The sequence below is a fragment of the Bubalus bubalis genome, chromosome 12 (genome assembly GCF_019923935.1).
Source record: "Bubalus bubalis isolate 160015118507 breed Murrah chromosome 12, NDDB_SH_1, whole genome shotgun sequence".
In the NCBI taxonomy this organism is placed as follows: Eukaryota; Metazoa; Chordata; class Mammalia; order Artiodactyla; family Bovidae; genus Bubalus; species Bubalus bubalis.
Genome location: NC_059168.1, coordinates 74,823,596 through 74,848,189, shown reverse-complemented (window position 1 = coordinate 74,848,189; position 24,594 = coordinate 74,823,596). Strand labels below are relative to the sequence as shown.

The 24,594-nt window shown below is 52.4% G+C and overlaps 1 protein-coding gene across 6 annotated transcripts in view; it reads left to right on the top strand.

Annotated features, from left to right (window-relative positions):
• Nucleotides 1–22,790, top strand: part of KLHL29 (kelch like family member 29) — a 331,437-nt gene extending 308,647 nt beyond the window's left edge. For 5 of the 6 annotated variants that reach the window (XM_025261505.3, XM_044926203.2, XM_045162299.1 and 2 more), the window contains 8 exons: nucleotides 6,396–6,598; nucleotides 7,714–7,973; nucleotides 10,926–11,124; nucleotides 11,268–11,450; nucleotides 11,659–11,839; nucleotides 17,674–17,867; nucleotides 18,198–18,342; nucleotides 20,609–22,790. In XM_025261505.3, the coding sequence (XP_025117290.3) occupies nucleotides 6,396–6,598; nucleotides 7,714–7,973; nucleotides 10,926–11,124; nucleotides 11,268–11,450; nucleotides 11,659–11,839; nucleotides 17,674–17,867; nucleotides 18,198–18,342; nucleotides 20,609–20,792 (1,549 nt within the window). In that variant the 3' untranslated portion in view covers nucleotides 20,793–22,790. The remainder of the gene's footprint in view (nucleotides 1–6,395; nucleotides 6,599–7,713; nucleotides 7,974–10,925; nucleotides 11,125–11,267; nucleotides 11,451–11,658; nucleotides 11,840–17,673; nucleotides 17,868–18,197; nucleotides 18,343–20,608) is intronic. The other variant, XM_044926205.2, reaches the window with a different exon arrangement.
• Nucleotides 22,791–24,594: the final 1,804 nt, after the last annotated feature.

Below are 24,594 nucleotides of genomic sequence, written 5' to 3'. Positions count from 1 at the left end.
TTGGAGCCCAAAACCACAAAGTCTGCCACTGTTTCCCCATCTATTTCCCATGAAATGATGGGACCAGATGCCATAATCTTAGTTTTCTGAATGTTTAGCTTTAAGCCAACTTTTTCACTTTCCTTTTTCACTTTCCTCAAGACATTTTTTAATTCCTCTTCACTTTCTGCCATAAGGTGGTGTCATCTGCATATCTGAGGTTATTGATATTTTTCCCGGCAATCTTGATTCCAGCTTGTGCTTCCTCCAGCCCAGCATTTCTCATGCTGTACTCTGCATGTAAGTTAAATAAGCAGGGTGACAATATACAGCCTTGATGTACTCCTTTTCCTATTTGGAACCAGTCTGTTTTTTCATGTCCAGATCTAACTGTTGCTTCCTGACCTGCATAGAGGTTTCTCAAGAGGCAGGTCAGGTGGTCTGGTATTCCTGTCTCTTCCAGAATCTTCCACAGTTTATTGTGGTCCACACAGTCAAAGGCTTTGGCATAGTCAAGAAAGCAGAAATAGATGTTTTTCTGGAACTCTCTTGCTTTTCCGATGATCCAGCGGATGTTGGCAATTTGATGTCTGGTACCTCTGCCTTTTCTAAAACCAACTTGAATATCTGGAAGTTCATGGTTCATGTATTGCTGAAGCCTGGCTTGGAGAATTTTGAGCATTACTTTACTAGTGTGTGAGATGAGTGCAATTGTGTGGTAGTTTGAGCATTCTTTGGCATTGCCTTTCTTTGGGATTGCAATGAAAACTGACCTTTTCCAGTCCTGTGGCCACTGCTGAGTTTTCCAAATTTGCTAGCATATTGAGTGCAACACTTTCACAGCATCATCTTTCAGGATTTGAAATAGCTCAACTGGAATTCCATCACTTCCACTAGCTTTGTTTGTAGTGATGCTTTCTAAGGCCCACTTGACTTCACATTCCAGGATGTCTGGCTCTAGGTCAGTGATCACACCATTATGATTATCCGGGTCATGAAGATCTTTTTTGTACAGTTCTCCTGTGTATTCTTGCCACCTCTTCTTAATATCTTCTGCTTCTGTTAGGTCCATACCATTCCTGTCCTTTATCGAGCCCATCTTTGCATGAAATGTTCCCTTGGTATCTCTAATTTTCTTGAAGAGATCTCTAGTCTTTCCTGTTCTGTTGTTTTCCTCTATTTCTTTGCATTGATTGCTGAGGAAGGCTTTCTTATCTCTTCTTTCTATCCTTTGAAACTCTGCATTCAGATGCTTATATCTTTCCTTTTCGCCTTTGCTTTTTACTTCTCTTCTTTTCACAGCTATTTGTAAGGCCTTCTCAGACAGCCATTTTGCTTTTTTGCATTTCTTTTCCATGGGGATGGTCTTGATCCCTGTCTCCTGTACAATGTCATGAACCTCCATCCATAGTTCATCAGGCACTCTATCTATCAGATCTAGTCCCTTAAATCTATTTCTCACTTCCACTGTATAATCATAATGGATTTCATTTAGGTCATACCTGAATGGTCTAGTGGTTTTCCCCACTTTCTTCACTTTAAGTCTGAATTTGGCAATAAGGAGTTCATGATCTGAGCCACAGTCAGCTCCCAGTCTTGTTTTTGCTGACTGTATAGAACTTCTCCATCTTTGGCTTCAAAGAATATAATCAATCTGATTTTGGTGTTGACCATCTGGTGATGTCCATGTGTAGAGTCTTCTCGTGTTGTTGGAAGAGGGTGAACACCCATTTTCTGACCCAGGGAAGAACAAAACCATCGTTTCTACCCCTGCACAAAGTTTGTAAGGAAGGGGGAAGTAATATCTCAGGGCTGACAGTGTAGAAGTGTGCAAGAAAAGGGGACACAGAACTTGTGTGTGTGTGTGTGCACATATATTAGAAATGCTTGTAAACTGGCCACAGAATCTGCCCAAGAAAAGACATAACCCCTGCCCCCATGAGACAAGCCCTATCCCCTGTACCCAGGAGGGGCTGTGTCCACTGGATTGAGGGCTGGAGGAGGCTCAGAGAGGCTGGGAAAAGAGCACACGAAGCCATGGGGAAGTTCAGCACAAAGCCCAGGATGAGATGGCAGGGCTGTCGAATCATCCTATGCCTACTCTGAGTCCCTGTGACAATCAGGTGAAAGCCCAGCAGGAAAAGGAGCTGCAGCCCTGTCTTGGGATAACATGAAGCCTAGTGCTGTGTAACAACCAGGCCCCACCTGCGCCCAGGCTGGAGGGCGAACACCAGCAGGACTGAGGTCTGCCTTTCAAGAAGAAGTCCCTTCACTTTTCCCCAGGAGCCAAGGAGCTCTGGGGGACCATTGGTGCCAGTAGGGGCACTAGCTGCACTCACTGGCCTGGTGGGCTGCAGGCCCATCAGAGGGGACCGGGCTGTTCTTCTCTAGAGACAGCAGAGGCCCTGCCTCCCTGCCACAAGTGTGGGAGACAATGCCCAGCCCCAAAGGAGCATTGCCCCTGCATCTCACCAAATGGGACAGAGACCTGGCATTCTACCTTCTCTTTCCTCTCACTAAGCCTCTGGAGCCACCAGTACATTTGAACTCTTTCCTCTTTTCATAGTAAATGAAAACAGATGGACAAATTTTGTGCAGGTTGATTTTTACAAGCCCCATGTATAGACGCTGGGCTTCTCACTCCAGCCCCCTCTCCAGGGGGAAGCTAAAAGGATCTCTGTAATTGAGTGGCACAGACCTGGCATATAGGGGAGCCCAGTAGAGTTAACGCAGTAGTCTAGCCATGTGCCTTTCTCCCTCCTTCCCTGAGGAGCTGGGCATTTGTGGGTGGAAGGCTAACCCTTTCCTGGGAGAACAGAGCAGTGTGACTAGAGCAGAGAGAGAGAGAGAGAATCACACATCCCGAGTCCTGGGTGGGGCCACCCTGCTGAGTGGAGCAGGGGGCCATCTGCATCCATCCCTGCTCTGTGTTTACCCCCACTCCCCACTGCCCCAGTAGTTCCAGATCCAGCTTGCAGAGTGAATGCATCTGATCTCTGAGGTGTGTGGGGGTGGATGAGATTCTGTCCTGAATTCTAAAGAAGGCGGTTCTTACCCCACAAGAGTGAATTGCTAATGGTGGGGTCACAAAAATCCTAACATTTGGGGTAAGCCATTCCCAGCACATCTGCCAAGATCTGCCAAGCAGAGCCTGTGTCCCATACCCTGGGGACATACCCCTGATTGGGAGAAGGTGACCGCAGGAAGTTTTAGTCTTCTGAGAGAGCCTGTGGGCCCTGCGTGCACTGGACAGCTCCAGCCTACCCCTCACTCCCATGCTCCTGCCCCCAGTGTCAGGCCACAGCCCCACCCTGCCAAGGCTGTCATTCCTGCCCTGCTGCCCCTCTCTCCAAGGTCATGTCGTGACCCCGATTATCCAGCAGCTCCCCAGATACTCTGTGGGGCTGAGGGGACTGGGATGCTCAGAGCCCATGGGCCAGCTTAGGATAGGGACAGAATGGTCATCTAGGGAAGACACAGCTCCCCACTGGTGATCAGGGCCACCCTTCAAGGGTAATGCCTTCCAGGGGGTCTTTGCTCAGAGGGAAGAGGCCGACGGAGCACAGAGTTCCTATCCCAAGATAGTCTGATGGTCAGGGAAGGAGAGTGACCGCTGGCCTCCCTCTGCCCCCACAGCTGCCTGGCCCACCCAGGAATGCTGGTGTGGACTATGAACCTGCTGTGCAAGGGAGCTGCAGGAGGCCTCACTGTCAGGGGCCTTGCCTCCTCCAGATCTTGAACTCCACCACCCAAAAAAGTCTCCATGACATCCCCACGTGCTCCTCTGTGGCCAGGGGGAATGGTTGTTCAGCTCACAACGTCTGGCATCTGGCCCCAGGGACCTCCAAACACTGCCCACAGATCCTTTGCTCAGTGGCTGGCTCCCCTCCACAGGCGGCCCCGGTAGTGGGGGTGGGGGATGTGGGGAACGGAGCCCCAGCTGAGCATCGCAGGAGCAGCAGTCCTTGGACAGCACCTGCCACGGTCAACATCCCCCTGTGCCCCACTGGGCAACCTTTGGCTCCTCGGCCATAAGGCAGCACCGTGTCCCCAGGACCTATCCTTGGCTCAGACTCTGGGCAAGACAAGCATCTCCCCACAAGTTTAACCACACAGGTCCCACCAGACCCATCACTTGGGGCCGTGGGCTCCACTGGCCTTCCATCTGCCCAACACCCCTCCCCACAGGGTGTCTCCATGGTCCTCAGGGTCACATGTCACATGCATTTCAGTGCATGTGTGTGCATGTGTGTGTGTGTACATCCTAAAGTCCTACCTCAGCTCCTCTCTGATTTTGTGCTGAGAGTTTGCAGGGAGACAGGAGAGCTGGCCAGATGGGGCTAGGTAGCAGGGGCTGGGAGCCTCTGGAGAAGGGGAGCAGCCCTACTTTGGCCTCATGAGCCCTGCCCTGGCTGTGGCCCAGCGTGACCTCCCCAGAGCATGAAGGACGGTGTTGGGGGTGGTGGGGGGCAGAAAGTGGCAGGTAGGAATGAAAGCAGAGTAGAGTAAGAGGTTGACCAGATACCTCCTGAGGCCTGGGGTGTTCAGAATGTCTGTGGTTTCAAGTGATTCCATAATAAACCATTTTTATACTTAACAAAGTCACCCAAGCATGGAAATCCATCCTGACAGCTGAAGACTAGGTGCGTTAAGACACTTTAAAACTCACACAAACTGTGTGTGTCTATGGGCTTGAGAAGGGGTTCTGCTCAGACACTCTATCTAGCCTACACCTTCCCACTCAGCTTTCTGGGCCTGCCCAGGACTTGTGGCAGAATAGACCCTTCAGGCTCCTGGCTGGATGAACCATTCTGGAGGGGGACCAGCGTGGTACCCTGGGATGGGGGACCCGGATGCAGACTCACAGCTTCACCTGTTCCCCGCCGGGTCATATTTGTGTTGTAAAGGGCCTGCGAGGCCAGGGCCTAACCAGAGAGAATGTTGTGCTAATGGCGGCATTTCAGGTTCTGTCATGTAGAGCAGAGTCTCTTGGGAAGGCATTTTCCAGCCTCTATCACAGAAATGCTCCGCAGGACTCTAGACCTCATCCAGTCCAGTCTTCTTGCTTTGCAGAAGAGGAGCCTGAGGGCCAGAGAGGCCAAGGCTGCCCGGCTGTGGGTGGCAGAGCTGGGGCACCCAGGTCCCCTTACGCCCAGCTCATACAGGAGTCGGCCTCGCTGGGGCCAGCCTGCTTGCTTGCCCCACACCTCCACACCCCCACTGCCAGCCACGGGGACATCCAAGGGACCAGTCACAAGAGTCTGGGCCCCTGGCATCCTCAGGGTGGGGTGAGGGACAGGGAGAATGCAGTGGTTCCCAGTCACGTGGCTGAATGCAGCCCTGGGCAGGACCAGGCTCAGTGTGGGAACCAGGACAGGTCAGAGCAGCCAAGACCGGGTGCCAAGCCAATCCACCTCTGATAACCCTGCCTCCTGACTCTTAACATTCTGGGTGTTTCTCCTCCTGGTCACTTCTTGATTGGTGTTATTTTTGCTTCATCTTATCTGTTTCCTTCCAGGTCCAGCTTTAGGGCGCGGCTGCCAAGCCTTAGGAGCCTTTGTAATGGTTTTGTATTTCTGTAGACACCAGATATAAACATATTTATATATTTGTGTCCCTCCCCCGCTCCCCCCAGTTCACAAGCCCGATGCACACTCTACACGCAGGCCACTCTGACCTCTGACCCCGTGTTCCATGTGGCAGGAGGGCCCCGCCCCGGGCCAGGTCCTAGGTCATGGCTGCTGGCTGTCTGTGGCGGAAGTCCTTGGTTGTTCCCTTCCCCCTCCTCCCGGCTCTAACCATTCTGTCCGTCTATCTCGTCTCGTCCTCAGTTTCAAAGCAATGTCATGAAGGGCTTCCTTTCCATGCCTAAAAGGAAACAATATGCTTTTGGGGAAAGAGGTGGGGTTGGAGTCAGGGTTCCGGGGCGGCTTGGGGTCCTTAGTCTTTGGGGAGATCAAGGGGTCGGCTGTGATCACGGCCGGTCGGGAGCCTCAGTCACTCTGGAGACTCTCCCATCCGAAGCAGGCCAGGCCCCTGGGGCCCCAGGCCTGCTGACCATGTTTGGCGGAGACGCCGGGGTCAGCAGCAGAACCGAACCGTATTGTTTCCCTTTAAGTCCAGTCCTAGTCCTCGTCCCCATCCACAGCTCATGCTTTTTGATTTGCATCTTTTTTTTGCATGGACATGCCGAGTAGTGATAAGCAGGGTTTTCTGTTCTTCTGGGCGTCTCTGGTCAGACTCTTCTCTTTCAGATCCCGTGTCAGGTCGCTAGGTTCAGGTGTGTCACTGGCCGTGTCCCTTGAGTCCTAAAACGAAGGGCTGTGAGCGAGGTGTGCAGGGAGACCCAACCCTGTGAGGAGGCGGCGCCGTGGCCGCAGGCCCGCAGGTAAGGACACCCTGGTCTCTGTGCCTAGGTCGGTGCAAGACGGCAGCCAATGCGGCCGGGAGAAGCTGGAACTGGTCCTGTCCAACCTGCAGGCCGACGTCCTGGAGCTGCTGCTGGAGTTTGTGTACACGGGCTCCCTGGTCATCGACTCGGCCAATGCCAAGACCCTGCTGGAGGCGGCCAGCAAGTTCCAGTTCCACACCTTCTGCAAAGTCTGCGTGTCCTTTCTCGGTGAGCCACGGGCAGCAGCACCAATGAACGGAACATTCAAGGCCTGAGTGGGGAGGGCCGTGCGTGCCCAGCCAGGTCGTCTGGGGATGCAGCTGGATTTCCCAGCAGATTTAAGATGATCATTTGGATAACTGTGGGCAGAGGCCTTTGCTCACCGGTGGACAGAGGGGTTCTCTGCCTTGCTCCCCCGGGGGCCAGAGGCGTCACACTGGGCCCCCCAGGCAGTCTTGTGAGAACAAATGGGCTGAGAGGCCCATGTGAATGGTCTGTTCATGGGACCCCCATGCCCTGGCTTCACAGCCCTGTTATCTAAACACTAAACCAAGTTGCTTCCATCAAGGCCTCAACCCAGAGAACGTGCTCACTTTACACTTTGGAGCTGCCCAGTTTGGGTGAGAGCAGGAGAGGGAAGGGCGGAGATGGGAGTCACCAGAACCAGCCTGGGGATGGAGTGAGAGAGATGGGGGTGGGGACAGGTGAGGGGATGGCCAGGGGCCTAAGATGTGACTTTGGGGCAATGGACCATCTAGAAGAGTCAGGAACTATGACTCTAGAGTTAAATCCACAAAGGTGAAGGGCCTCCTAGGACCCAGCCATGTCTAGATCCATTAGTCAGATTTCAGGAGCCCTGGCCAGACTGACCCCAGGTCTGGAGGTCAGGTTGGGTGAGGCTGAGTCCCTGTGGGAGATGGTAGATGGGCTTATGAGGGGTGTTCCTGCTGTCGTGACGCTGAAGTAGAAGTCTGTGACCCCAGACTTGTCTGTCACAGTTACGGAAGACACCCTAAGCCTCGGTGTGACCCCTGCCCCCAGCCCAGGCCTCCTTCATGCCCTGGCAGTGAGGAAGCTCTAAGCCTGGTGCTGACACCCCATACCTCAGTCTCAGTCCTTCTGCTGAGGGAGGCCTCAGGAAAGTCAGTTTGAGACGGGGCAGAGGAAAACCCAGAAAATGGGTGTGAAGTTCCAGGGACACAGGAAATGGGCTTATGGGGACTCTGGATGCTGAAGGCAGGTCACAAGGACATGGGCTCAGAGAGGGGTCCAGAGAGGCGATGAGAATGGGCGGGGACCCCTCCCCTGCAGTCAGCGGTGCCGTCCTGTGCTCTTGCCCCCAGAGAAGCAGCTGACGGCCAGCAACTGCCTGGGGGTGCTGGCTATGGCCGAGGCCATGCAGTGCAGCGAGCTCTACCACATGGCCAAGGCCTTCGCACTGCAGATCTTCCCCGAGGTGGCAGCCCAGGAGGAGATCCTCAGCATCTCCAAGGATGACTTCATCGCCTACATCTCCAATGACAGCCTCAACACCAAGGCCGAGGAGCTAGTGTACGAGACCGTCATCAAGTGGATCAAGAAGGACCCCGTGTCCCGCGCGCAGGTAGGGCCCAACCCACCTGCCCCAGTTCCCGCCCCTCTCCCTCTTGGTGAGGGAGGACATCTGGAGCAGGGAGTTGGGGCCGCCTGGTCTAACCAGCAGTGGGAGCATGTGAGAACCAGCGGGCCTTGCAGAGGGAGGCCAGACTAGCTCACATGGTGCAGAGGGGTGAAGGGGGATGAGAGAAGAGAAATCAGGCACCAGAGGATTCTCGAGGGCTGGCATTGCACCTGCAGGAGACCCAAGCCGACCAAGAGTCCGCAGGGTCATGCGGGCATCACCAGGGCCCTGCGGAGAGAAGGGTGTGCCTGAGTCAGGTGCCCTGGGCTCCCTCAAATGCAGCAGGAGGAGTCCCACCCCGGCTCTGGCAGTTGAGAGGAGAGGAAGCACCTGGACTGAATGGAAACCAGGCTGGAGACGGGGAACCACCGCTCGCCTGTCAGAAGGGAAGGCAAGTCCCTTGGAAGGGACAGCTAGAAGAAATGAGAGCCAGAGTCCAGAGCAGAAGGGCAGGGCGTGATCCCCAAGAGAGCCCCTGAGTCACAGGAGGTCAAGCACAGCCCCGGGGATCTCCAGCTGACTAGGGAATTCCTTCATGGGGGTTTTAAACAGAGAAATCACAGGAACAAACATTCCTAGGAAGGCCAGCAGGCTGCAGGGATGGGAATGAATTTGGGATCCGTGCTTTGAGCGGGACTGCCTGGATTCCAAAGTGCTAGGAGCCCCCCACAGTTAGTGCAGACACGCAGGTGGCTCTTAGGAGAGCTCAGAGTCCACCTAGAAAGCATGGATGGGAAAATGGGGCAGGGAGACGGGAGCCCAGCAAGAGCTGAGGCAGCTGAGTGACAGATGACAGGCTACTTTGTTGTACATGGAGCAAGAAGAGGCACAAGGGAAGGAGGGATGGGGCAGGGACTGGATCCACAGCATCAAGTGCACACAGGATGCAGAGATGGCCAACCCAAGCCACTGGGCCAGGAGAAGGCGGTCCCCTGACCTCCCAGGCGGGGATGGAGCAAGATTCATTTTCAGAGGAAGGAAGTCAAGTTAGGCCACTGTAATAGTGACCACCACCATCTACCACGACCCCCAGATCTGCCTCCAGCCCAGACCTCTGCCTTTGATTGTCTACAGGACCCCTCCACCCAGTGTCTCCCAAGCCCCACTCATTCATAAACCCCCAGACCTACCCGTCTTCTTGGGTTCCTTATAGCAGTTCTGCCCTCTAACCACGGCAGAAGCCAAGTCCTCCCACGCCTTCCACCTCCATGTGGCCACACATTGCTGCCATGGCTGCCTCCTCTTACCAGGGCCAAGTTCTCTCTCTTCATTCCCGGCCCCCTGATCTCACCAGGATGACCACAATTGTCTCCTGAGAGGGTTCCCTGCCTTCAGTCTCCTCCTTTCAAATTCATTCCCATCCCTGCAGCCTGCTGGTCTTCCTAGGAACATGTTTGGTCCTGTGGTTTTCTGTTTAAAACCCCTATGAGGGAATTCCCTAGTGATCCAACAGTTGGGACTCCACGTTTCCACTGCAGGAGATGCAGGGCCATCCCTCGTCCGAGAACTAAGATCCCACATGCCAAGCAGTGTGGCCAAAAAAAAATTTTAATACAATTTTTTAAAATTAAAAAAATTAAATCCTCATGAATGCCCTCATCCACTCTGCAGGAAGCACTACACAGCCCTTAGCAAGCCAAGCCTGAGGTCAGCAGAGGCCAGAACCCAGCTCACCTCTCCAGTCTTGTTTCTCCCTGTCTGCTACCCAACCCCTCAATGGAAGGCTTCTGCATCCAACAAGAAAAAACTCCATGTGTGTGCTGAGTTGCTTTAGTCGTGTCCGACTCTGCTAGACACATATGGACTGTAGCCTGCCAGGCTCCTCTGTCCAGGGGATTTTCCAGGCAAGAATACTAGAGTGGGTTGCCATACCCTCCTCCAGGGGATCTTCCAGACCCAGGGATCGAACTCACATGTCCTGCATTGCAGGTGGATTCTTTACTGCTGAGGCACCAGGGGAGTCCCAATAAGTTCCAGAGGTCCCTCCAAATGCACCACCATGCTCTCTCAGACTCCAGTGCCTCTGTGTGTGCTTTGAATGGCCTCCCTCTCCTTCACCTTAGGCCTGGAGAAGTCAGCAATCCTTCCACAGCAGGCTCAGACATCACTCACTCTGGGGAGCCTCCTCTCCCACATCCCCACCACCCCTCACTAGACTCTTCTTTGGGAAGAGTCCTTTGATGTGATGGATCCTCTCCCTGCCATGAAACTGTGTACACCTGGAGGTCAGAGACTGGGTCATACTGGCCTTTGCATCCCCAAAAACAAACTCAGTGAATGGCATAGAGTGGTCACCAATACTTGTTTGTTGAAACTACAGCAATGAGCAAAGAGTTTGCCAGACAAGAGGGGGATTCAAATCAGTCAGTGAAAAGCCTTCAGTTCAGGGGTGGGGTCCAATGGGGTGCCACTCCAGGGGTTTGCTGGTGAGGGGGAGAGGCACAGGTTGGAATGGTCATGACTTGCAAGCTTAATGATCACAATCAGCTCTCCCGGGCCTTCCCATCTGTTCCTAAGTTTCTGCCCCCACACACACCTTTTTGAGGATCAGAATCCTCATTTGGTCCCCTGCAGCCTGGTATGAAACAGAGGCCCATGACCTGGGAGGAAGAGGCAGGAAGGAGGTGCTCAAGAGACCAAAGGGTGGTCCACCCCAGGGTCAGCCCCAGCACGGAGACCTCTCCCTGGGTTCCCTTCTTGCCTCCAGCTGCTGGGAGCTCCCACGATCTCTATCTTGGCTGGGATGAGCAGGGTCGGCACTCCCAAGCCAAATGCAGATGAGAATTATCCCTGCACTCAGCCCCACATCCCTCCTTTCTCCCTTCTCAATACGACTCACATGAGGTGGTGCCACCTTATGATCTAAGAAGATCCCGTGTCTCCTTGAACTCGCAGTATGCAGCGGAGCTGCTGGCGGTGGTCCGCCTCCCATTCATTCACCCCAGCTACCTGCTCAACGTGGTGGACAACGAGGAGCTGATCAAGTCATCAGAAGCGTGTCGGGACCTGGTCAACGAGGCCAAACGCTACCACATGCTGCCCCACGCCCGCCAGGAGATGCAGACGCCCCGAACGCGGCCCCGCCTCTCCGCAGGTATGGCAGGGCCTGCCCCAAACCCCCCAAGGCAGGTGCCCTGTCATCAGCCTGACTCTGGGTGGGTTCCCCCAGGAGGCAACAGGCACAGATGCTGACACTGAGTCAGGCTGTCCCAAGGGTGCCCCTCCGTGTCCCTGCAGGTGTGGCCGAGGTCATCGTTTTGGTGGGGGGCCGTCAGATGGTGGGGATGACCCAGCGCTCGCTGGTGGCTGTCACCTGCTGGAACCCACAGAACAACAAGTGGTACCCGCTGGCCTCACTGCCTTTCTATGACCGCGAGTTCTTCAGTGTAGTGAGTGCCGGGGACAACATCTACCTCTCAGGTGAGGCCCCCTCAGGGCTGGGCTGGGCACAGGGCACAGACTTCCCCGGGGGTCCTCTCCCCACACCATGGCTAAGGAAGACACAAGGCCCAGAAGTGTCTACTTTGCACGTGAAGCCTCCTCTTGCCCCCGGGGCTGGGCCCCCCGGCCATGGGCCTTTCCTCACGCCCTGCCCACTCTCTGGACCTCCCTCCCGTACTGCCCACAGGTGGGATGGAATCAGGGGTGACGCTGGCCGATGTCTGGTGCTACATGTCCCTGCTCGATAACTGGAACCTCGTCTCCAGGATGACGGTCCCCCGCTGTCGGCACAACAGCCTTGTATACGACGGGAAGATTTACACCCTCGGGGGACTCGGCGTGGCAGGCAACGTGGACCACGTGGAGAGGTAAGGAGGCCAAGGTCATGACATGGGCATCCTCTAATGTCCCCCAAGAGTTAAAATGCGCACTGCTTCTCCTCCTCAACCCCTACCCAATTAAGACCCACTGCAGGCTGGACATTTAAAGGCCATTGTCCAGGCTCTTCCTGCCCAGCAGAGGGAGAAGAATTGGGATAGTGGGGTGGAAGCAGGAAGAGTGAGAAGCTGCCCAGTCACCGAGACGGGGCACTCTTGTCCCAATCAGGGGGACAAACAAGGCATGAGATCCAGTGGTGAAAAAGCTCAGGGTGGGCCTGCTGCTGTCCTGACCAGGCAATTAGGAAGCTTACTAGGACTGGAAGCAGCAGCCCAGAGATGTGCTGGGATGTCGGGCTAAGCGAGGGGCTTCCCAGGTGGCTCAGTGGGTAAAGAATCCGCCTATAGCACACAATATCCTGCCTGCAGGAGACACAGGCAGATGCGAGTTCAGTCTCCGGATCAGGAAGATCCCCTGGAGGAGGACATGGCAAGCCACTCCAGTGTTCTTGCCTGGAGAATGCTATGGACAGTGGAGCCTGGTGGGCTACCATCCATAGGGTCACAAACAGTCAGACATGACTGAGCATGCATGCAGGGCTAAGCTGGAACCATCATCCAAATGTGACTGCCATGTCCCTACCAAGCGGAGGTGACACCCCAGGGACACTCCCTTCCTCCCTCCATCCCACACATCCTGGGAAATCTGCTTGCAGTAATAACACAGGAAAGAGTCACTGCACACAGGCCTGGCCAATTCTCTAGAACTCTCTATAGAAGTCGTGTGTATAAAGCCTGCCCTCTGCTGGAAGCCCTGGGCTGGCTTCCTCAAATCTGGCCTCACCTAGAACAGGGATCTGGCACAGGCAGGAGGGCCAGAGGCTGGAGGAGGGCATTTTTCCAGGTAGAAATAGTCTTTGCCTTTGAGCAACAGATACCTTGGAGAGAAGCTGCAGGAAGAGCTCCAGCAGCTTTGTGAGTCAGCAGCAGTCAGCAGTGCAGACCTGCTTTCCCAGGATCTAGTGACCTAGAGAGTGGCAAGTTAGTCTGAGCTGGCCTCCAGTTTCAGCCCAGGGGGTTCACAGCTAAGATTACTGGAGTCCTTTTCCCATGTCCTTCCCACACCCTAGGGGCTTCTAAAACGGCTCAGCAGGTAAAGTTTGTCTGCAATGCAAGAGCCTCAGGAGACTTGGGTTTGATCCCTTAGTCAGGAAGATCCCCTGGAGGAGAGCATGGCAACCCACTCCAGTATTCTTGCTTGGAGAATCCCATGGACAGAGGAGCCTAAGGGCTACAGTCCAAAGGGTTGCAAAGAGTTGGACACGACTGAGCACACTCACAGGATCCCCCAGCCTAGCCCACCATCCTGGCCTACAGCGTCGACTCCCATGGAAAGCACATCTTCCCCCCTGTGACAGCTTATTGCTTGTGGAGTCACACAAACCCCTCAATTTGTCTTTTTCCCCTTGGTGGCTAATTGGACATTTGACAAATGTTATGGCAGAGACAGATTCAGAGTGACACAGGCTCTGGATGTTCACTGTGGGCTTTTAACTCCCCCAAGTGGAGCCCAGAGATGGCTCAGTAACATTTAATTGTCATATTGATTTGGAGATAATGGGGAATCCCTGTGTGATTATGAAGATATTAATACTGCTGTTGAACCTGGGTCAGCCCTGGTGCTGACAGCCTTCTGTGGGACCCACTGCACGCCCGTCAAGCCCCAAGCTTTCCGGAAGCACCAGCTTCCAGTCGTTTGTCATCCACTATAAACACATGAAAAGGAGACATTTTCTATGTAGGAGTAAACTGAGCTAGATCTGTCATCCTGTCTTGCTTTTGTCAGCTATTTTTAATCTCCTAAGATGCTGATTACTCATTTTGCAAACTTATACTTGTTGATAAATACAGGAATTTGTTCAAGGATCAAATGCACCAAGAGCGGGGACAGGCTCCACTCCCATTGGGCCCAGGAGCAGTGCTCCAATGCTCAGGAGCAGCCGATATCAGACTGCCTTGGTGGCTGGCTCAGCCTTTGTTCTGCTATGAAACATCAGCTGGGGCACAGAAGGAGCAAGACCCCCCTGGGACCCCCGGAGATCGAGGAGCAGTCCAGGGCATGGTGCCCTGAGCCCCTTCCCCAGCCCACTGGTATCTGTCAACTGTCCTTGTAGGGACAGGATGCAGACCTGAAGACCCCTGGGAGGAGGGTACATGGAGGGATGCCCACGGCTTCCCAGGGAACAGAGCTGGATCTCCTTTGGTCAATCTCTGTGCCACACAGTGGCGATGACGGAAACTTCTGGGTGACAGGAGGGTCAGGGGAATGGGGACAGACATGAAGACGCTTTGTTCCCCAGGAAGCACTAATGGTACAAATCGCTCTTCTATCGATAATGAATGAGATGTATGGTGCATGATAATTACATTACATTACGGCATTACAGGACTCGAGTAAGATTATATAATTATAGATTAAAACAACAGTGTCATAGACAAACCTGTATTATATCATTATATAAATAACCGGGTCTAATACTTTATGGCCATATATTGCGGTAGCTGTGGTTACTGGATAAATGATAGCCGAGTGCCTCACTCTGCGGGGTCATTTGCATGTCATTAGCATATCCTTCCCAAGCAGGAAGCTGACAGATTGAGTTGATGGAGGGCTGGTGGCTTGGCAATCAGCCACCTGGAATAACGAGAACATTGCGTTTGGCGGAAGGTGCCATTGTACCGAAAGCCTGAAGACTAACAGCCACATAACCTTCCACTGTCTCCCAGCTCCTTGTGCAGGAGCTCTTTGGATCTCTGCCACATTGACTTAAAAAAAACAGATACCCAAACTTCTGACACTGTCCCAAAAGGCATATCTCCTATTTATTCCATCTCCCATTAGCCACATATCGTTCGTTTGGGGCTTCGTTGAATCAGCTCCTGCTGCCCTTCAAGGTGCTGGAGCCTCTTCTCAAATCCCGAAGTCTGTGCAAGCTGGATGTCTCCACAGCCAGGGGCACCTGGAGGAAAGACTGTCTTCCTGGGTCACCGAGCTGTGACTGTGCAATGACTCGTGCCCCCAGGAGGCTCACAAGGAAAAGTGTGCCTCCCAGGAAAGGTGTCCTGGGGGAATCCCATGTGGTGGTGCAGCAAGCCCACGACGGAGGTCCCGCCTTGGGTCCAGAGCCCTCGAAAGCACAGTGAACTGTGAGCTGTGAATGAAAGATCCAGAGAGAATGCTTGTGAGAGCAGCCCTCAGGGAACAACGGACAGACACAGCTGCCCCAGGAAGAAAGACCTCACCAATCCCAGTTCAGTGGCCAGTCTGCTCAACACCAAGTCTACTCCTGCCATCAGCTGCTACCTGTTCTCATGGTTTCCCCCGTCCTGCCTGGAACTCACATTCCATCACGTCTCCATCCTCTGACTTTGCCTCTTTGTCCTGCACCACACATCCTGAAGATCTGTTCAGTCCAACCCTTTACCATCTCCACACCTGCCCCCTAGGGCTGATTGCATGAGAAAATCCCATGATCTTGGAGACTGGCTCCACTATGTATTGAAATCTTCCAATCTCTACTGGATCTTCACAGTACAGGGCATCTTTTCGAGTGTCCCTTGTCAACCACTTCTCCCACTCTCGAGAGCGTGTGTCTCCCACCTTCATTTCTCCCCTCAAGGCTCTTACCCTGCAGACTCCTTCAATACTTTACTCCTGCTTCACAGAGAAATTGGAGCCATCAATCAAGAACTCTATCCTCTTCCTGCCATCACTCTTGCATCTACCTTGACACTCATGCCATCCTTGTCTTCCTCCCTCATGCCTAAATGGCCACCACTTTCCTTTCTACTGTGGATCCAATCTGCATCCAGGTGCCAGGAGCCCCTGATCACCAGCTCTCCCCTTTCTCTCATATATAACTCATCTTTCATTATCCACTTGGCTCCTTCCTATTAGCATGTAGACACAATCAAACCTTCCCCTCCAAAAGTAAAACAAAACCCGTGCTGTGCTAGAGCTGGTTCATACTGGTTCATGGGAGCCCATGCTTAAATCTTCAGGAACTCTGCATGTCAATTGTTAGCTACAAATATTATTAAAAATTAAGTCATATAGGGAATTCCCTGGTGGTCCAGTTGTTAGGACTCCATGCTTTCACTGCTGAGGGCACAGGTTCAATCCCTGGTCAGGGAACTAAGATCCCGCAAACTCACAAGCCATGTGGCAAATAAATAAAATAAAAAAATAAAACTTGTCTTATAAACTTAGAACTAATTTAAAAACAAAGGCAATTCATACTCAAAACTCACCACTATCTAATTTTTTACTCCATTTTACCACTGCCTGTACTCTACTGTCCACTGCGTCTGTATGTGAAGGAGATTCTGTGTCCTGGGGTGCTTCTCGGTCTCTCTTCCCAGCCTCACAGTCAGTGATGTCCTATTGGTAGCCTGAAATCAGTCATGAATTTACATCACAGAAATCAGCAAAGGCTACACACCAGGACTTTCTTCCCTGGAGAACTGGTTTTTACAGTTTATCAGCATATTACGGACAATACCTCTTAGCAGTCCCTTCTAAGTCCCACATTCTTGGCCCATCTTCCCAGCAAAGTTTCACCCAAGAGATGTCTCCACCAGCCATTTCCACTGCCTGGCTTCCCGCTTCCTCCTCCATACATAAATAACCCTGCACTTCCTGTTTCACATAATGTGCCCTTGACACACCACCAGTGACCTGCTGGGGCTTCCTGACCTCCCATCACATCCGCCATGCTGCAGCTTTGTCTCCTGTCACACCACCACTCCTCTCAGACCCCTCTCAGCTCCCCTCTATAGGCTGGCATCTCCCCAGTGTCCTCAGCCCATCTTCACCGCACATATTCCCTGTGAACCCCCTTGCCTTCAGTTTCCATCTACATGCTGATGATCCCAAAGCTGAATATTTAATCCAGACCAAAATACTGACTGCCCCTGCACATCCCCAAATTGCTACCCGCAGATACTTTAAACTCCTCGGGAAGAAAAGACAAACTCATCCTTCTTCCCAAACCTTCCCAACTTTGGTTGCCTGTCCTATGAGTAGTGCCCCCTCTGCCCAGACACCCTGAGGCATCCTAGGCAACTCCCCAAACTAAGACAGTGATTCACGCTGCACCGTCTCAGTTCACCTCTCCTTCTATTCCCACATTCTTCTTTGGGCCAGGCCACTATTTCCCCAGTTTTCAGTCCATCAGTTCAGTTCAGTTCAGTCGCTCAGTCGTGTCCGACTCTTTGCGACCCCATGAATTGCAGCACACCAGGCCTCCCTGTCCAACACCAACTTCTAGAGTTTACTCAAACTCATGTCCATCGAGTCGGTGATGCCATCCAGCCATCTTATTCTCTGTTGTCCCCTTCTCCTCCTGCCCCCAATCCCTCCCAGCATCAGGTCATAGGTGGGTATATTTCAGTCCATGGGAGATACCCAGTGCAGGACTGGAGAAGAAAAGAGCAGGACTGAGCTGGACAGAGAGGACTGCGGGCCTGGAAGCTGGGGAGCCCAGTGTGAGTAAAGGAAGGAAGATAAAAGTCTGCACAGAGGTTTCAACAGATAGACAAGAGCTCCCTGAGATTCAGGAGGAAGGCGGAGAGGGCTGGGTTGGGCAAAATCCTGGGTGGTCTTGAGTGACTCATCCCAAGTGCCCCTACCTCTGTGATCTCCAGTTACACCCAGGGCAGAAAGAAGACGGTGGAGCTCCCCCATGTCTGCTGCCTTGGTTGGGGCCCCTGCCCTGCACGAGGCCCATCTCTGATTCTGGGCACCTATTCTCCTCTCTCAACAGGTACGACACCATCACCAACCAATGGGAGGCGGTAGCCCCTCTGCCCAAGGCAGTGCACTCAGCAGCAGCCACCGTGTGTGGTGGGAAGATCTATGTGTTTGGGGGCGTGAACGAGGCAGGACGAGCTGCAGGCGTCCTCCAATCTTACGTCCCACAGACCAACACATGGAGTTTCATCGAGTCCCCAATGATTGGTGAGAACCAATTGTCTCCTCAGCCCAAGACCAGGGCAGCAGCCCCACCCTGTTGATTTATTCAGTCTCACTATCCCAAGCACAGATATCCAGCTGAGCCCAAGGGTTCTACAGACCCAAGTCTGGGCTGGGGGGCAGAAGGGGAATGTGGGGAAGTGAACCCCCAGCCTAGGTGCAGCTGCAGCTCCCGCTACCCAGACAAAGGGCCAATTGGTCCATGCCAGGTGCTTCCCGGCCCCAGCTCAGTCCTCAGGCTACCCAGTGATGCTGGAGGTCTCTGCAGGCCGAGCAGAGGACCCTGACCTGTCCCTTGCCCTGCTCTCCCGACAGACAACAAGTACGCTCCAGCCGTCACCCTCAACGGCTTCATTTTCATCCTGGGTGGGGCTTATGCCAGAGCCACCACCATCTACGACCCAGACAAAGGGAACATCAAGGCCGGCCCCAACATGAATCACTCTCGCCAGTTCTGCAGGTGAGGGGGCAGGAAGCAAGGAAGTCAGGGGGAGGGACAGCAGGAGGGGTCGGTGCAGGTGACGGACCACCATCCTGTGACCAAGGCGGTGCCCAGGCCAGAGCAGCACCGTGGGTGTGGGTGTTCATGCAGAGCAGAGCGGAAAGCACCCCAGGGCAGCACCTGGCCCAGAAGCCCAACCCTTGGGCTCCAGCAGACCACCCCACCTCAAAGCTGCACAGGAAAGGCTTCCAATAGCCCTGGGTCCTTAAGGCCTCACCTTCTCTCAGTGAGAGGAGAGGGTGGTGTTGTGAGGTTTTCCCTCCCCAGGCCTGCCTGCTGGGTCACAGATGAGAGGTAGTGCTCACCCCAAGCTATGGATACCCTACATGGGATGACGGTGGTTTATGCCCTGACAACACGTATGATCCTGATGGATCTTCAGAGCTGGACCAAGTGAGGCGCAAGGCACGGCTGCTCTGGAGCCCCGAAGCTGCCTGGGCAGAAACACACCCAGACCAGACCACCCCGCAGGAAGAGAGAGGTAGAGGTCAGAGTGTGGCCTGGTTCCTAGGATGCTCTGGTCCCAAACCTTAACCACTCTGGGCAGTGAGGTGCACACTGTGCTCTTCCAGCCCCATCCTTTCCCGGACTGAGAGGAATAAGGAAACTAAAGGGGTCCCAGAGACTCCATTTGCAGCCTTTCCATACAAAGCCTTCCTGAAGACTCCTAGAGGTGACCCCTGGCCCTCAGTGTGGGAAAAGCATTTACTGAGTGCCCGCTGTTTGTTGGCATGCCAGGAAAGCGACGATCCACTAGTAACATGTTATGTGACCTCAGGGAAAAAACGTCCTCTCTCTGGGGAAGTTCTAGCTATAAATGGGCCCTTGGACCAGATGAGTGCCTAGTTCCTGTTAGTATGATGATGTCACGGTTCTTGAGCCCTCCTTCACATCCTACGTGATGGCCATGTCCATGGTAACTCTGACAATATTGTCCTGTGATCAAGACAATCAGGGTGTGGGCACCCCTTGTGGGTGAGGGGACTCCCATGCCTCACCTGAGAGTAAAAGTGAGTGTGGAGAGATGATGCCTGAGGGGAGATTTAAGCTGAGTCTTGCACTGGAAGCAAGGTCAGGATATGCCACAGGGGGAGAAGCGTGAAGGGCCCAGACCGCACGGAGCTGTGCGAGAGAAGGCTGGGAGCTCCAGAATCTGGGAAGAAATCTAGACACACAGGTTGTGTCAAGGCTCTCAGGCTTTCAGAAATGGGTGGTGACTTAGGAAGCGCATCTGCTCGATGTCAGGGGATGGCCAAGAGAAACAGCCATTAGCTGAGATGAGGGAACTCGGACTGGAAGCACAGGGGTGGCCATCTGTGTGAAGGGGTAGCTGAGACTCACAGTAAGGGATTCAGTGCAGAAGAGCAAGGAGCCGCCCGAGACGGCAGGACCCAGCCAGTGAGTGTGCCACAGGGTAGGCACCCGGGCCGCCATGGTGATGCTGGGAGCACACTGGGCCCTGGTGGCCACGTGCAGGCAGCAGCACAAGGTCACATGTGTGAAGAAAGCACAGCAGCAAGTTTTGATTCTGAGCCCCTCGGCCAGGGTGAAATTCCTGTTCGAGTAGCCCATACTCAGTTATGGTTTAGCTCCTTACACCCTGTCTGCTACCATTCTGGTGAGTCATGTTTCCAGCTGGACTTGAGTGGTAGGAAAGCTCTGTCCTGGCAACACCAAGATGCTGTGTAGAGACCCGTGACCTGAGCTGAGCACCTGTACATAGAGTCTCCCCGCCAATCTGAGTCAGATGCACAGGCCCCGGGCCGCCCAGTAGGCATCAGCGTCACCCGCAGCCGGAGGGTAGTATAGCGTGGCGTCCTGATTGGTCCTGGAAGAGAGGTGTTTTTCTTACACCAGCTTAGGTCAGAGGGCAAAGAAGAGCAGCAAGATCCCATAGGACTTTTTTCTTCTTAAAATTTATTTTTACTTATTTATTTACTTGGCTGCACTGGGTCTTACTTGCAGCATGTAAGGATCTTCAATCTTAAGTCATGCAGGGTCTTCAGTTGCAGTATGTGGAATCTAGTTCCCTGGCCAGGGATTGAAACTGGGTCCCCCACATTTGGGAGCATGAAGCCTTAGCTACTGGACCACCAGGGAAGTCCTCAAGATCCCATAGTACTTTTGCAAAAGGGGAGAGGCAGCCAGCAACAGGACAGGGCTCTGTCTCCTGGTCCCAGGGGGGATCCCCAATGGCTAAGTCTCTCCCTGCTTTCTCTGACAGCGCCGTGGTGCTTGACGGCAAGATTTACGCAACCGGAGGCATTGTTAGCAGTGAGGGGCCAGCCCTGGGCAACATGGAAGCCTATGAGCCTGCAACCAACACGTGGACCCTCCTCCCCCACATGCCCTGCCCTGTGTTCAGACACGGCTGTGTCGTGATAAAGAAATATATCCAAAGCGGCTGACATCAGCGGAAAGCCCACACCAAGACTGTGGACACGTCTGGTGAGGCAAATGCTACTCACAAAGATCGACTTTCAGCAACACCGATAAGAGGCCGACCAACCCAATCAAGGAACTCACTGCGCTGGACAGTTTGAATACTCTCTACATTGAATGTAGGAAATCATCCTCGCCTTTGGGGGGACAAGAAGGAGTGGCCTCCAGGCAGCAGGAACCACAAACCTCCCAGCAAGCGAGCCAGGCCTCAGCGCTCCTGCAGGGGCACTTGCTCTGAACGGAGGCGCTCGCTTGGCCCCATGCAATGGAGTCTCACATAACTTTCCAGCTGGGAGAGAGCAGCTGTCTTTTCCTTCCTGCAGAGCAAGCTTGACCCCCAGCCAACCATAGATCAGTCATCCTCTGACAATATTAGACGTCAGGCTCTTTTGGAATAAGATCAAAGTGTCCTTACCACTTTGATTCCTACTTTTGTTTTTAACCAATCTACACTTTCAGTGGCCAAGGGAAAACAAGGGACAATACTACGTTATGGGGACACGAGGCCAAGGAGGCCACCAGTCCCTACTGGGTCGATGAGTCCAGCCACCACGTGGAGCCTGATGTGACTGGGGCAGGGCCACCGTGGGGAGAGCTGGGGACAGCCGTCTGTCCCTTCACAGGGTTTTCTACCGTGTTTTTGCTGGAGAAGGACAAGGTGATTGTGCTAGCTTTCTCTTATCCAATATGAATTATTTAGATTTCCAAGGCATTTTCTTGATAAACAAAAAGGCTATTTTTAAGTACCGAGAGAAGGAGGCGGCCTCAAGAGGGATAATGTGGGAATTCCCAAAGCTCTTTGTAGGTAGTGCCAGAGTGGGGCATTTGCTCCAATTTTTCTATGTGCAGAATAGAGGATCTCTCCTGGGGGGCTGGGGTGGTGAAAGCCCCCATTTTATTTTTAGAAAAAGTAACTCCCAGACAGCCCTGTAAAAGCCGTGCCTCATGGAGGCACTGTCAAGGAAAGATGACTGTTCCGGAAGGTAACCGGTTCTGGCTCTCAACATCAGGCCAGCTCCCTCCATGAGGTAAAGCTGAGGACCCGGGCCAGGCTGGAAGGGAAGGGGGGAGAATACATGTCTACAAAGCACAGGAGACTATTTTTGATATTTATAGCTATATATTAAGGCACCTGCCACAAAGAGCTCTCAGGATGGGGACAGCCTTCTCAGACGAGCCATGACAGGCAAAGCCTGACGGGTAAGAGCAGAACTGCTCTTCTAGTAGCATCTTAACCCAAGCAAGGGGAGCCCTGAGGGGAGGCCACCCCGTGGCTCAGAGAAAGGCCTTCCCGCTAGTCCTCAGACCCTCAAACCTCACACGGTGACCAGTTTCCATTCCAGGGCACGAAGGATGCGGCCGCCACTGCTGCGCTGTTGAGTCGAAGTTGGTACCAAATACACATTTACCATGTTTATATCTGGGAAGTCGACTTGCCGTCATCTTATCGTGAAAACCATTTCTAAGGAGAAAAGGACAGGACACGCGTTCCATCTTTCAGTATTTGATGACACAAGGTCCCAGTGTTGGGCATCAACTTCTCGCACTACAAGGTGGCTCCCACTTGGACAAGATACCAAGCTTCGTTATGCAGTTTTTAATATTATTTATTCTTTTAAAAAAGTAATAAGCACAAAACTACATACGTTGTATGTCATTTAAAGTATTTATGTCAAACAGGGTGCAAGTGTGAACCCAAGGACTGGAGCACAAGTGTCTAACTGCCTGGGGCAGGGCGGATGTCAGCGTTGGTGAGCGTCTGCCTCCAAAGGAGGTGCTAGTGGTCAGCGAGACTCAACACAGATGACATTGAAATCCCGTTTCTCTCCTCATCTATCACACTGGAGCAAAACTGGCTATTTCTGTGAATGATATAAAACAGGGTTCTCTGTAATGGTATTGTACATAGTATATGTTTATTGTTAAGTTCTTGTTATATTATAATAAATATATTTATAGCTCTAGACTCGGAAGCCAATGGAATGCCTCTGTGTGCCACTGTCCTTGACCCCAAGATGAGCAACCTGGTGCAGGCCTGTGTTGCCTCTCCTATCAGCTGTCTGGGCTCTGCCACAGACTCAAATGCAGATCTTGGTGATCAGAAAAGATAGGACTCCTTAGCGAGGGAATGTATAGAGCTGAAAGTCAAGAATCAAGGACAATTAAAGTCAAAGTTGAAAGGGACTTGCAAACACTCTGGCATTGACTCTGAGGATCTCCCTTCAGTTTAAATGCTTTTTTTTTTTTTTTTGGCTGTACTGTGTGTGGGGTCCTTAACTTCCTGACCAGAGATTGAACCCATGGCCTCTGCACTGAGAGCAGGGTATCTTAACCACTGGACCACCAGAGAAGTCCCCAGTTTAAGTGCTCTTATTATACCTGTGCAACTGAAAGCTTCAAGGTTAGCTTTCCCCTGGTCTGACTCTTGTGCCCAAGACCCTTTTGGAGGACTGTGCCAAACCCACATGGCCACTCCACTTCATCAGCCTGAGATACAACACTCCTCCTCCAGAAGAACAAGCTGTGCCTTCCATCCTAAAATCTAGTCAGGGTGGCCTCCCTGCCTTCTTCAGTCCTACCATAGGCTGTTCTCTAATCTGTTGAATAGAGTGACTTTGCTTTACTAAGGACACCCACACAAAGCCCAGGGCAAAAGTATAAAGCACCAGACAGGATTGCTCCCTCTCTTACAGGGAAAACGTTTAGATTTAATGGATTCGTAGGAAAAGGCAGATTTACCAGCATTTTACCCACATGAAGAACCCCATACCCTTAATCCCCAAATCTCACCAAGACCTACAGTCTCCTTGCAAGAAAAAAAAAAAATTCGGAAGAAGGTGGGCTGGGATAGGGGATCTGGGAGTCCTCAAAGAACTCAGCTGACAGCTTATGATGAGTGGACCATACACTTGCCAAAAATACCTGCCCTGGTCCCTCAGCAACATCAGTCCTAGAGGAAAGGATGGAGAATATCTGGTAGATATCAATCATGAAGAGCTGAAATGATAATCCATTATAAAAACCAAGCAATAGTTTGTTACCTCATTCCTTCTCTACTCATTTGCCTAAATCAAAGGAAATATTTTCTCTGGGTCTATGAAGAGTCTGTGTACTTACCATGAAAGACATGTGTATCTGCTTATCAGGTGTCCATGTAACCATGGGGAGAGTCTCTTACCATCAGACCTGGCATGGATGGTGAGGAAATTTATTGTGACAGCCACAGGCAGGAAATGGATCACTGTGTGTGTGTGTGTGTGTGTGTGTGTGTGTGTGTGCATGAGAACTTTAAAAAATTCAAAGCTGAAATAAGAAGAAAACAGTAAAAATATTTGTAGTCCGTACAACAAAGGATTAATATCTTTATTAAAAAGCCTGTGTGATTCAATTAGAAACTGTTAAGTGATTCCAACTGTTAAACAGGTCATGAATAGACCTTGCAAAGAGGAAACATATAATAAAAAAGTTCAACATTGATAATTATTAAATAATGAAACTTAAATAATGAGGTCATATCTTTACTTACTAAATTAGCTTCCCAAACCTTAAAAAAAAAGGCAGGGATGAGGAGGGCGTGTGAAGAGCAGTGAAACTCCTGGGTAGCACCAAGGGCTTTGTAAACTAAAATGGCTCTTAGAAAGTAGCATGGCTGATGACATGTATCAAGAGCCTAAAGAGTACCTGACCCGTAAATCCATTTCTGGGCATCCATCAGGAAATAACGTGAACCATGGAAAAGGTCATGTAACAACTAGCTCTCATTTATTG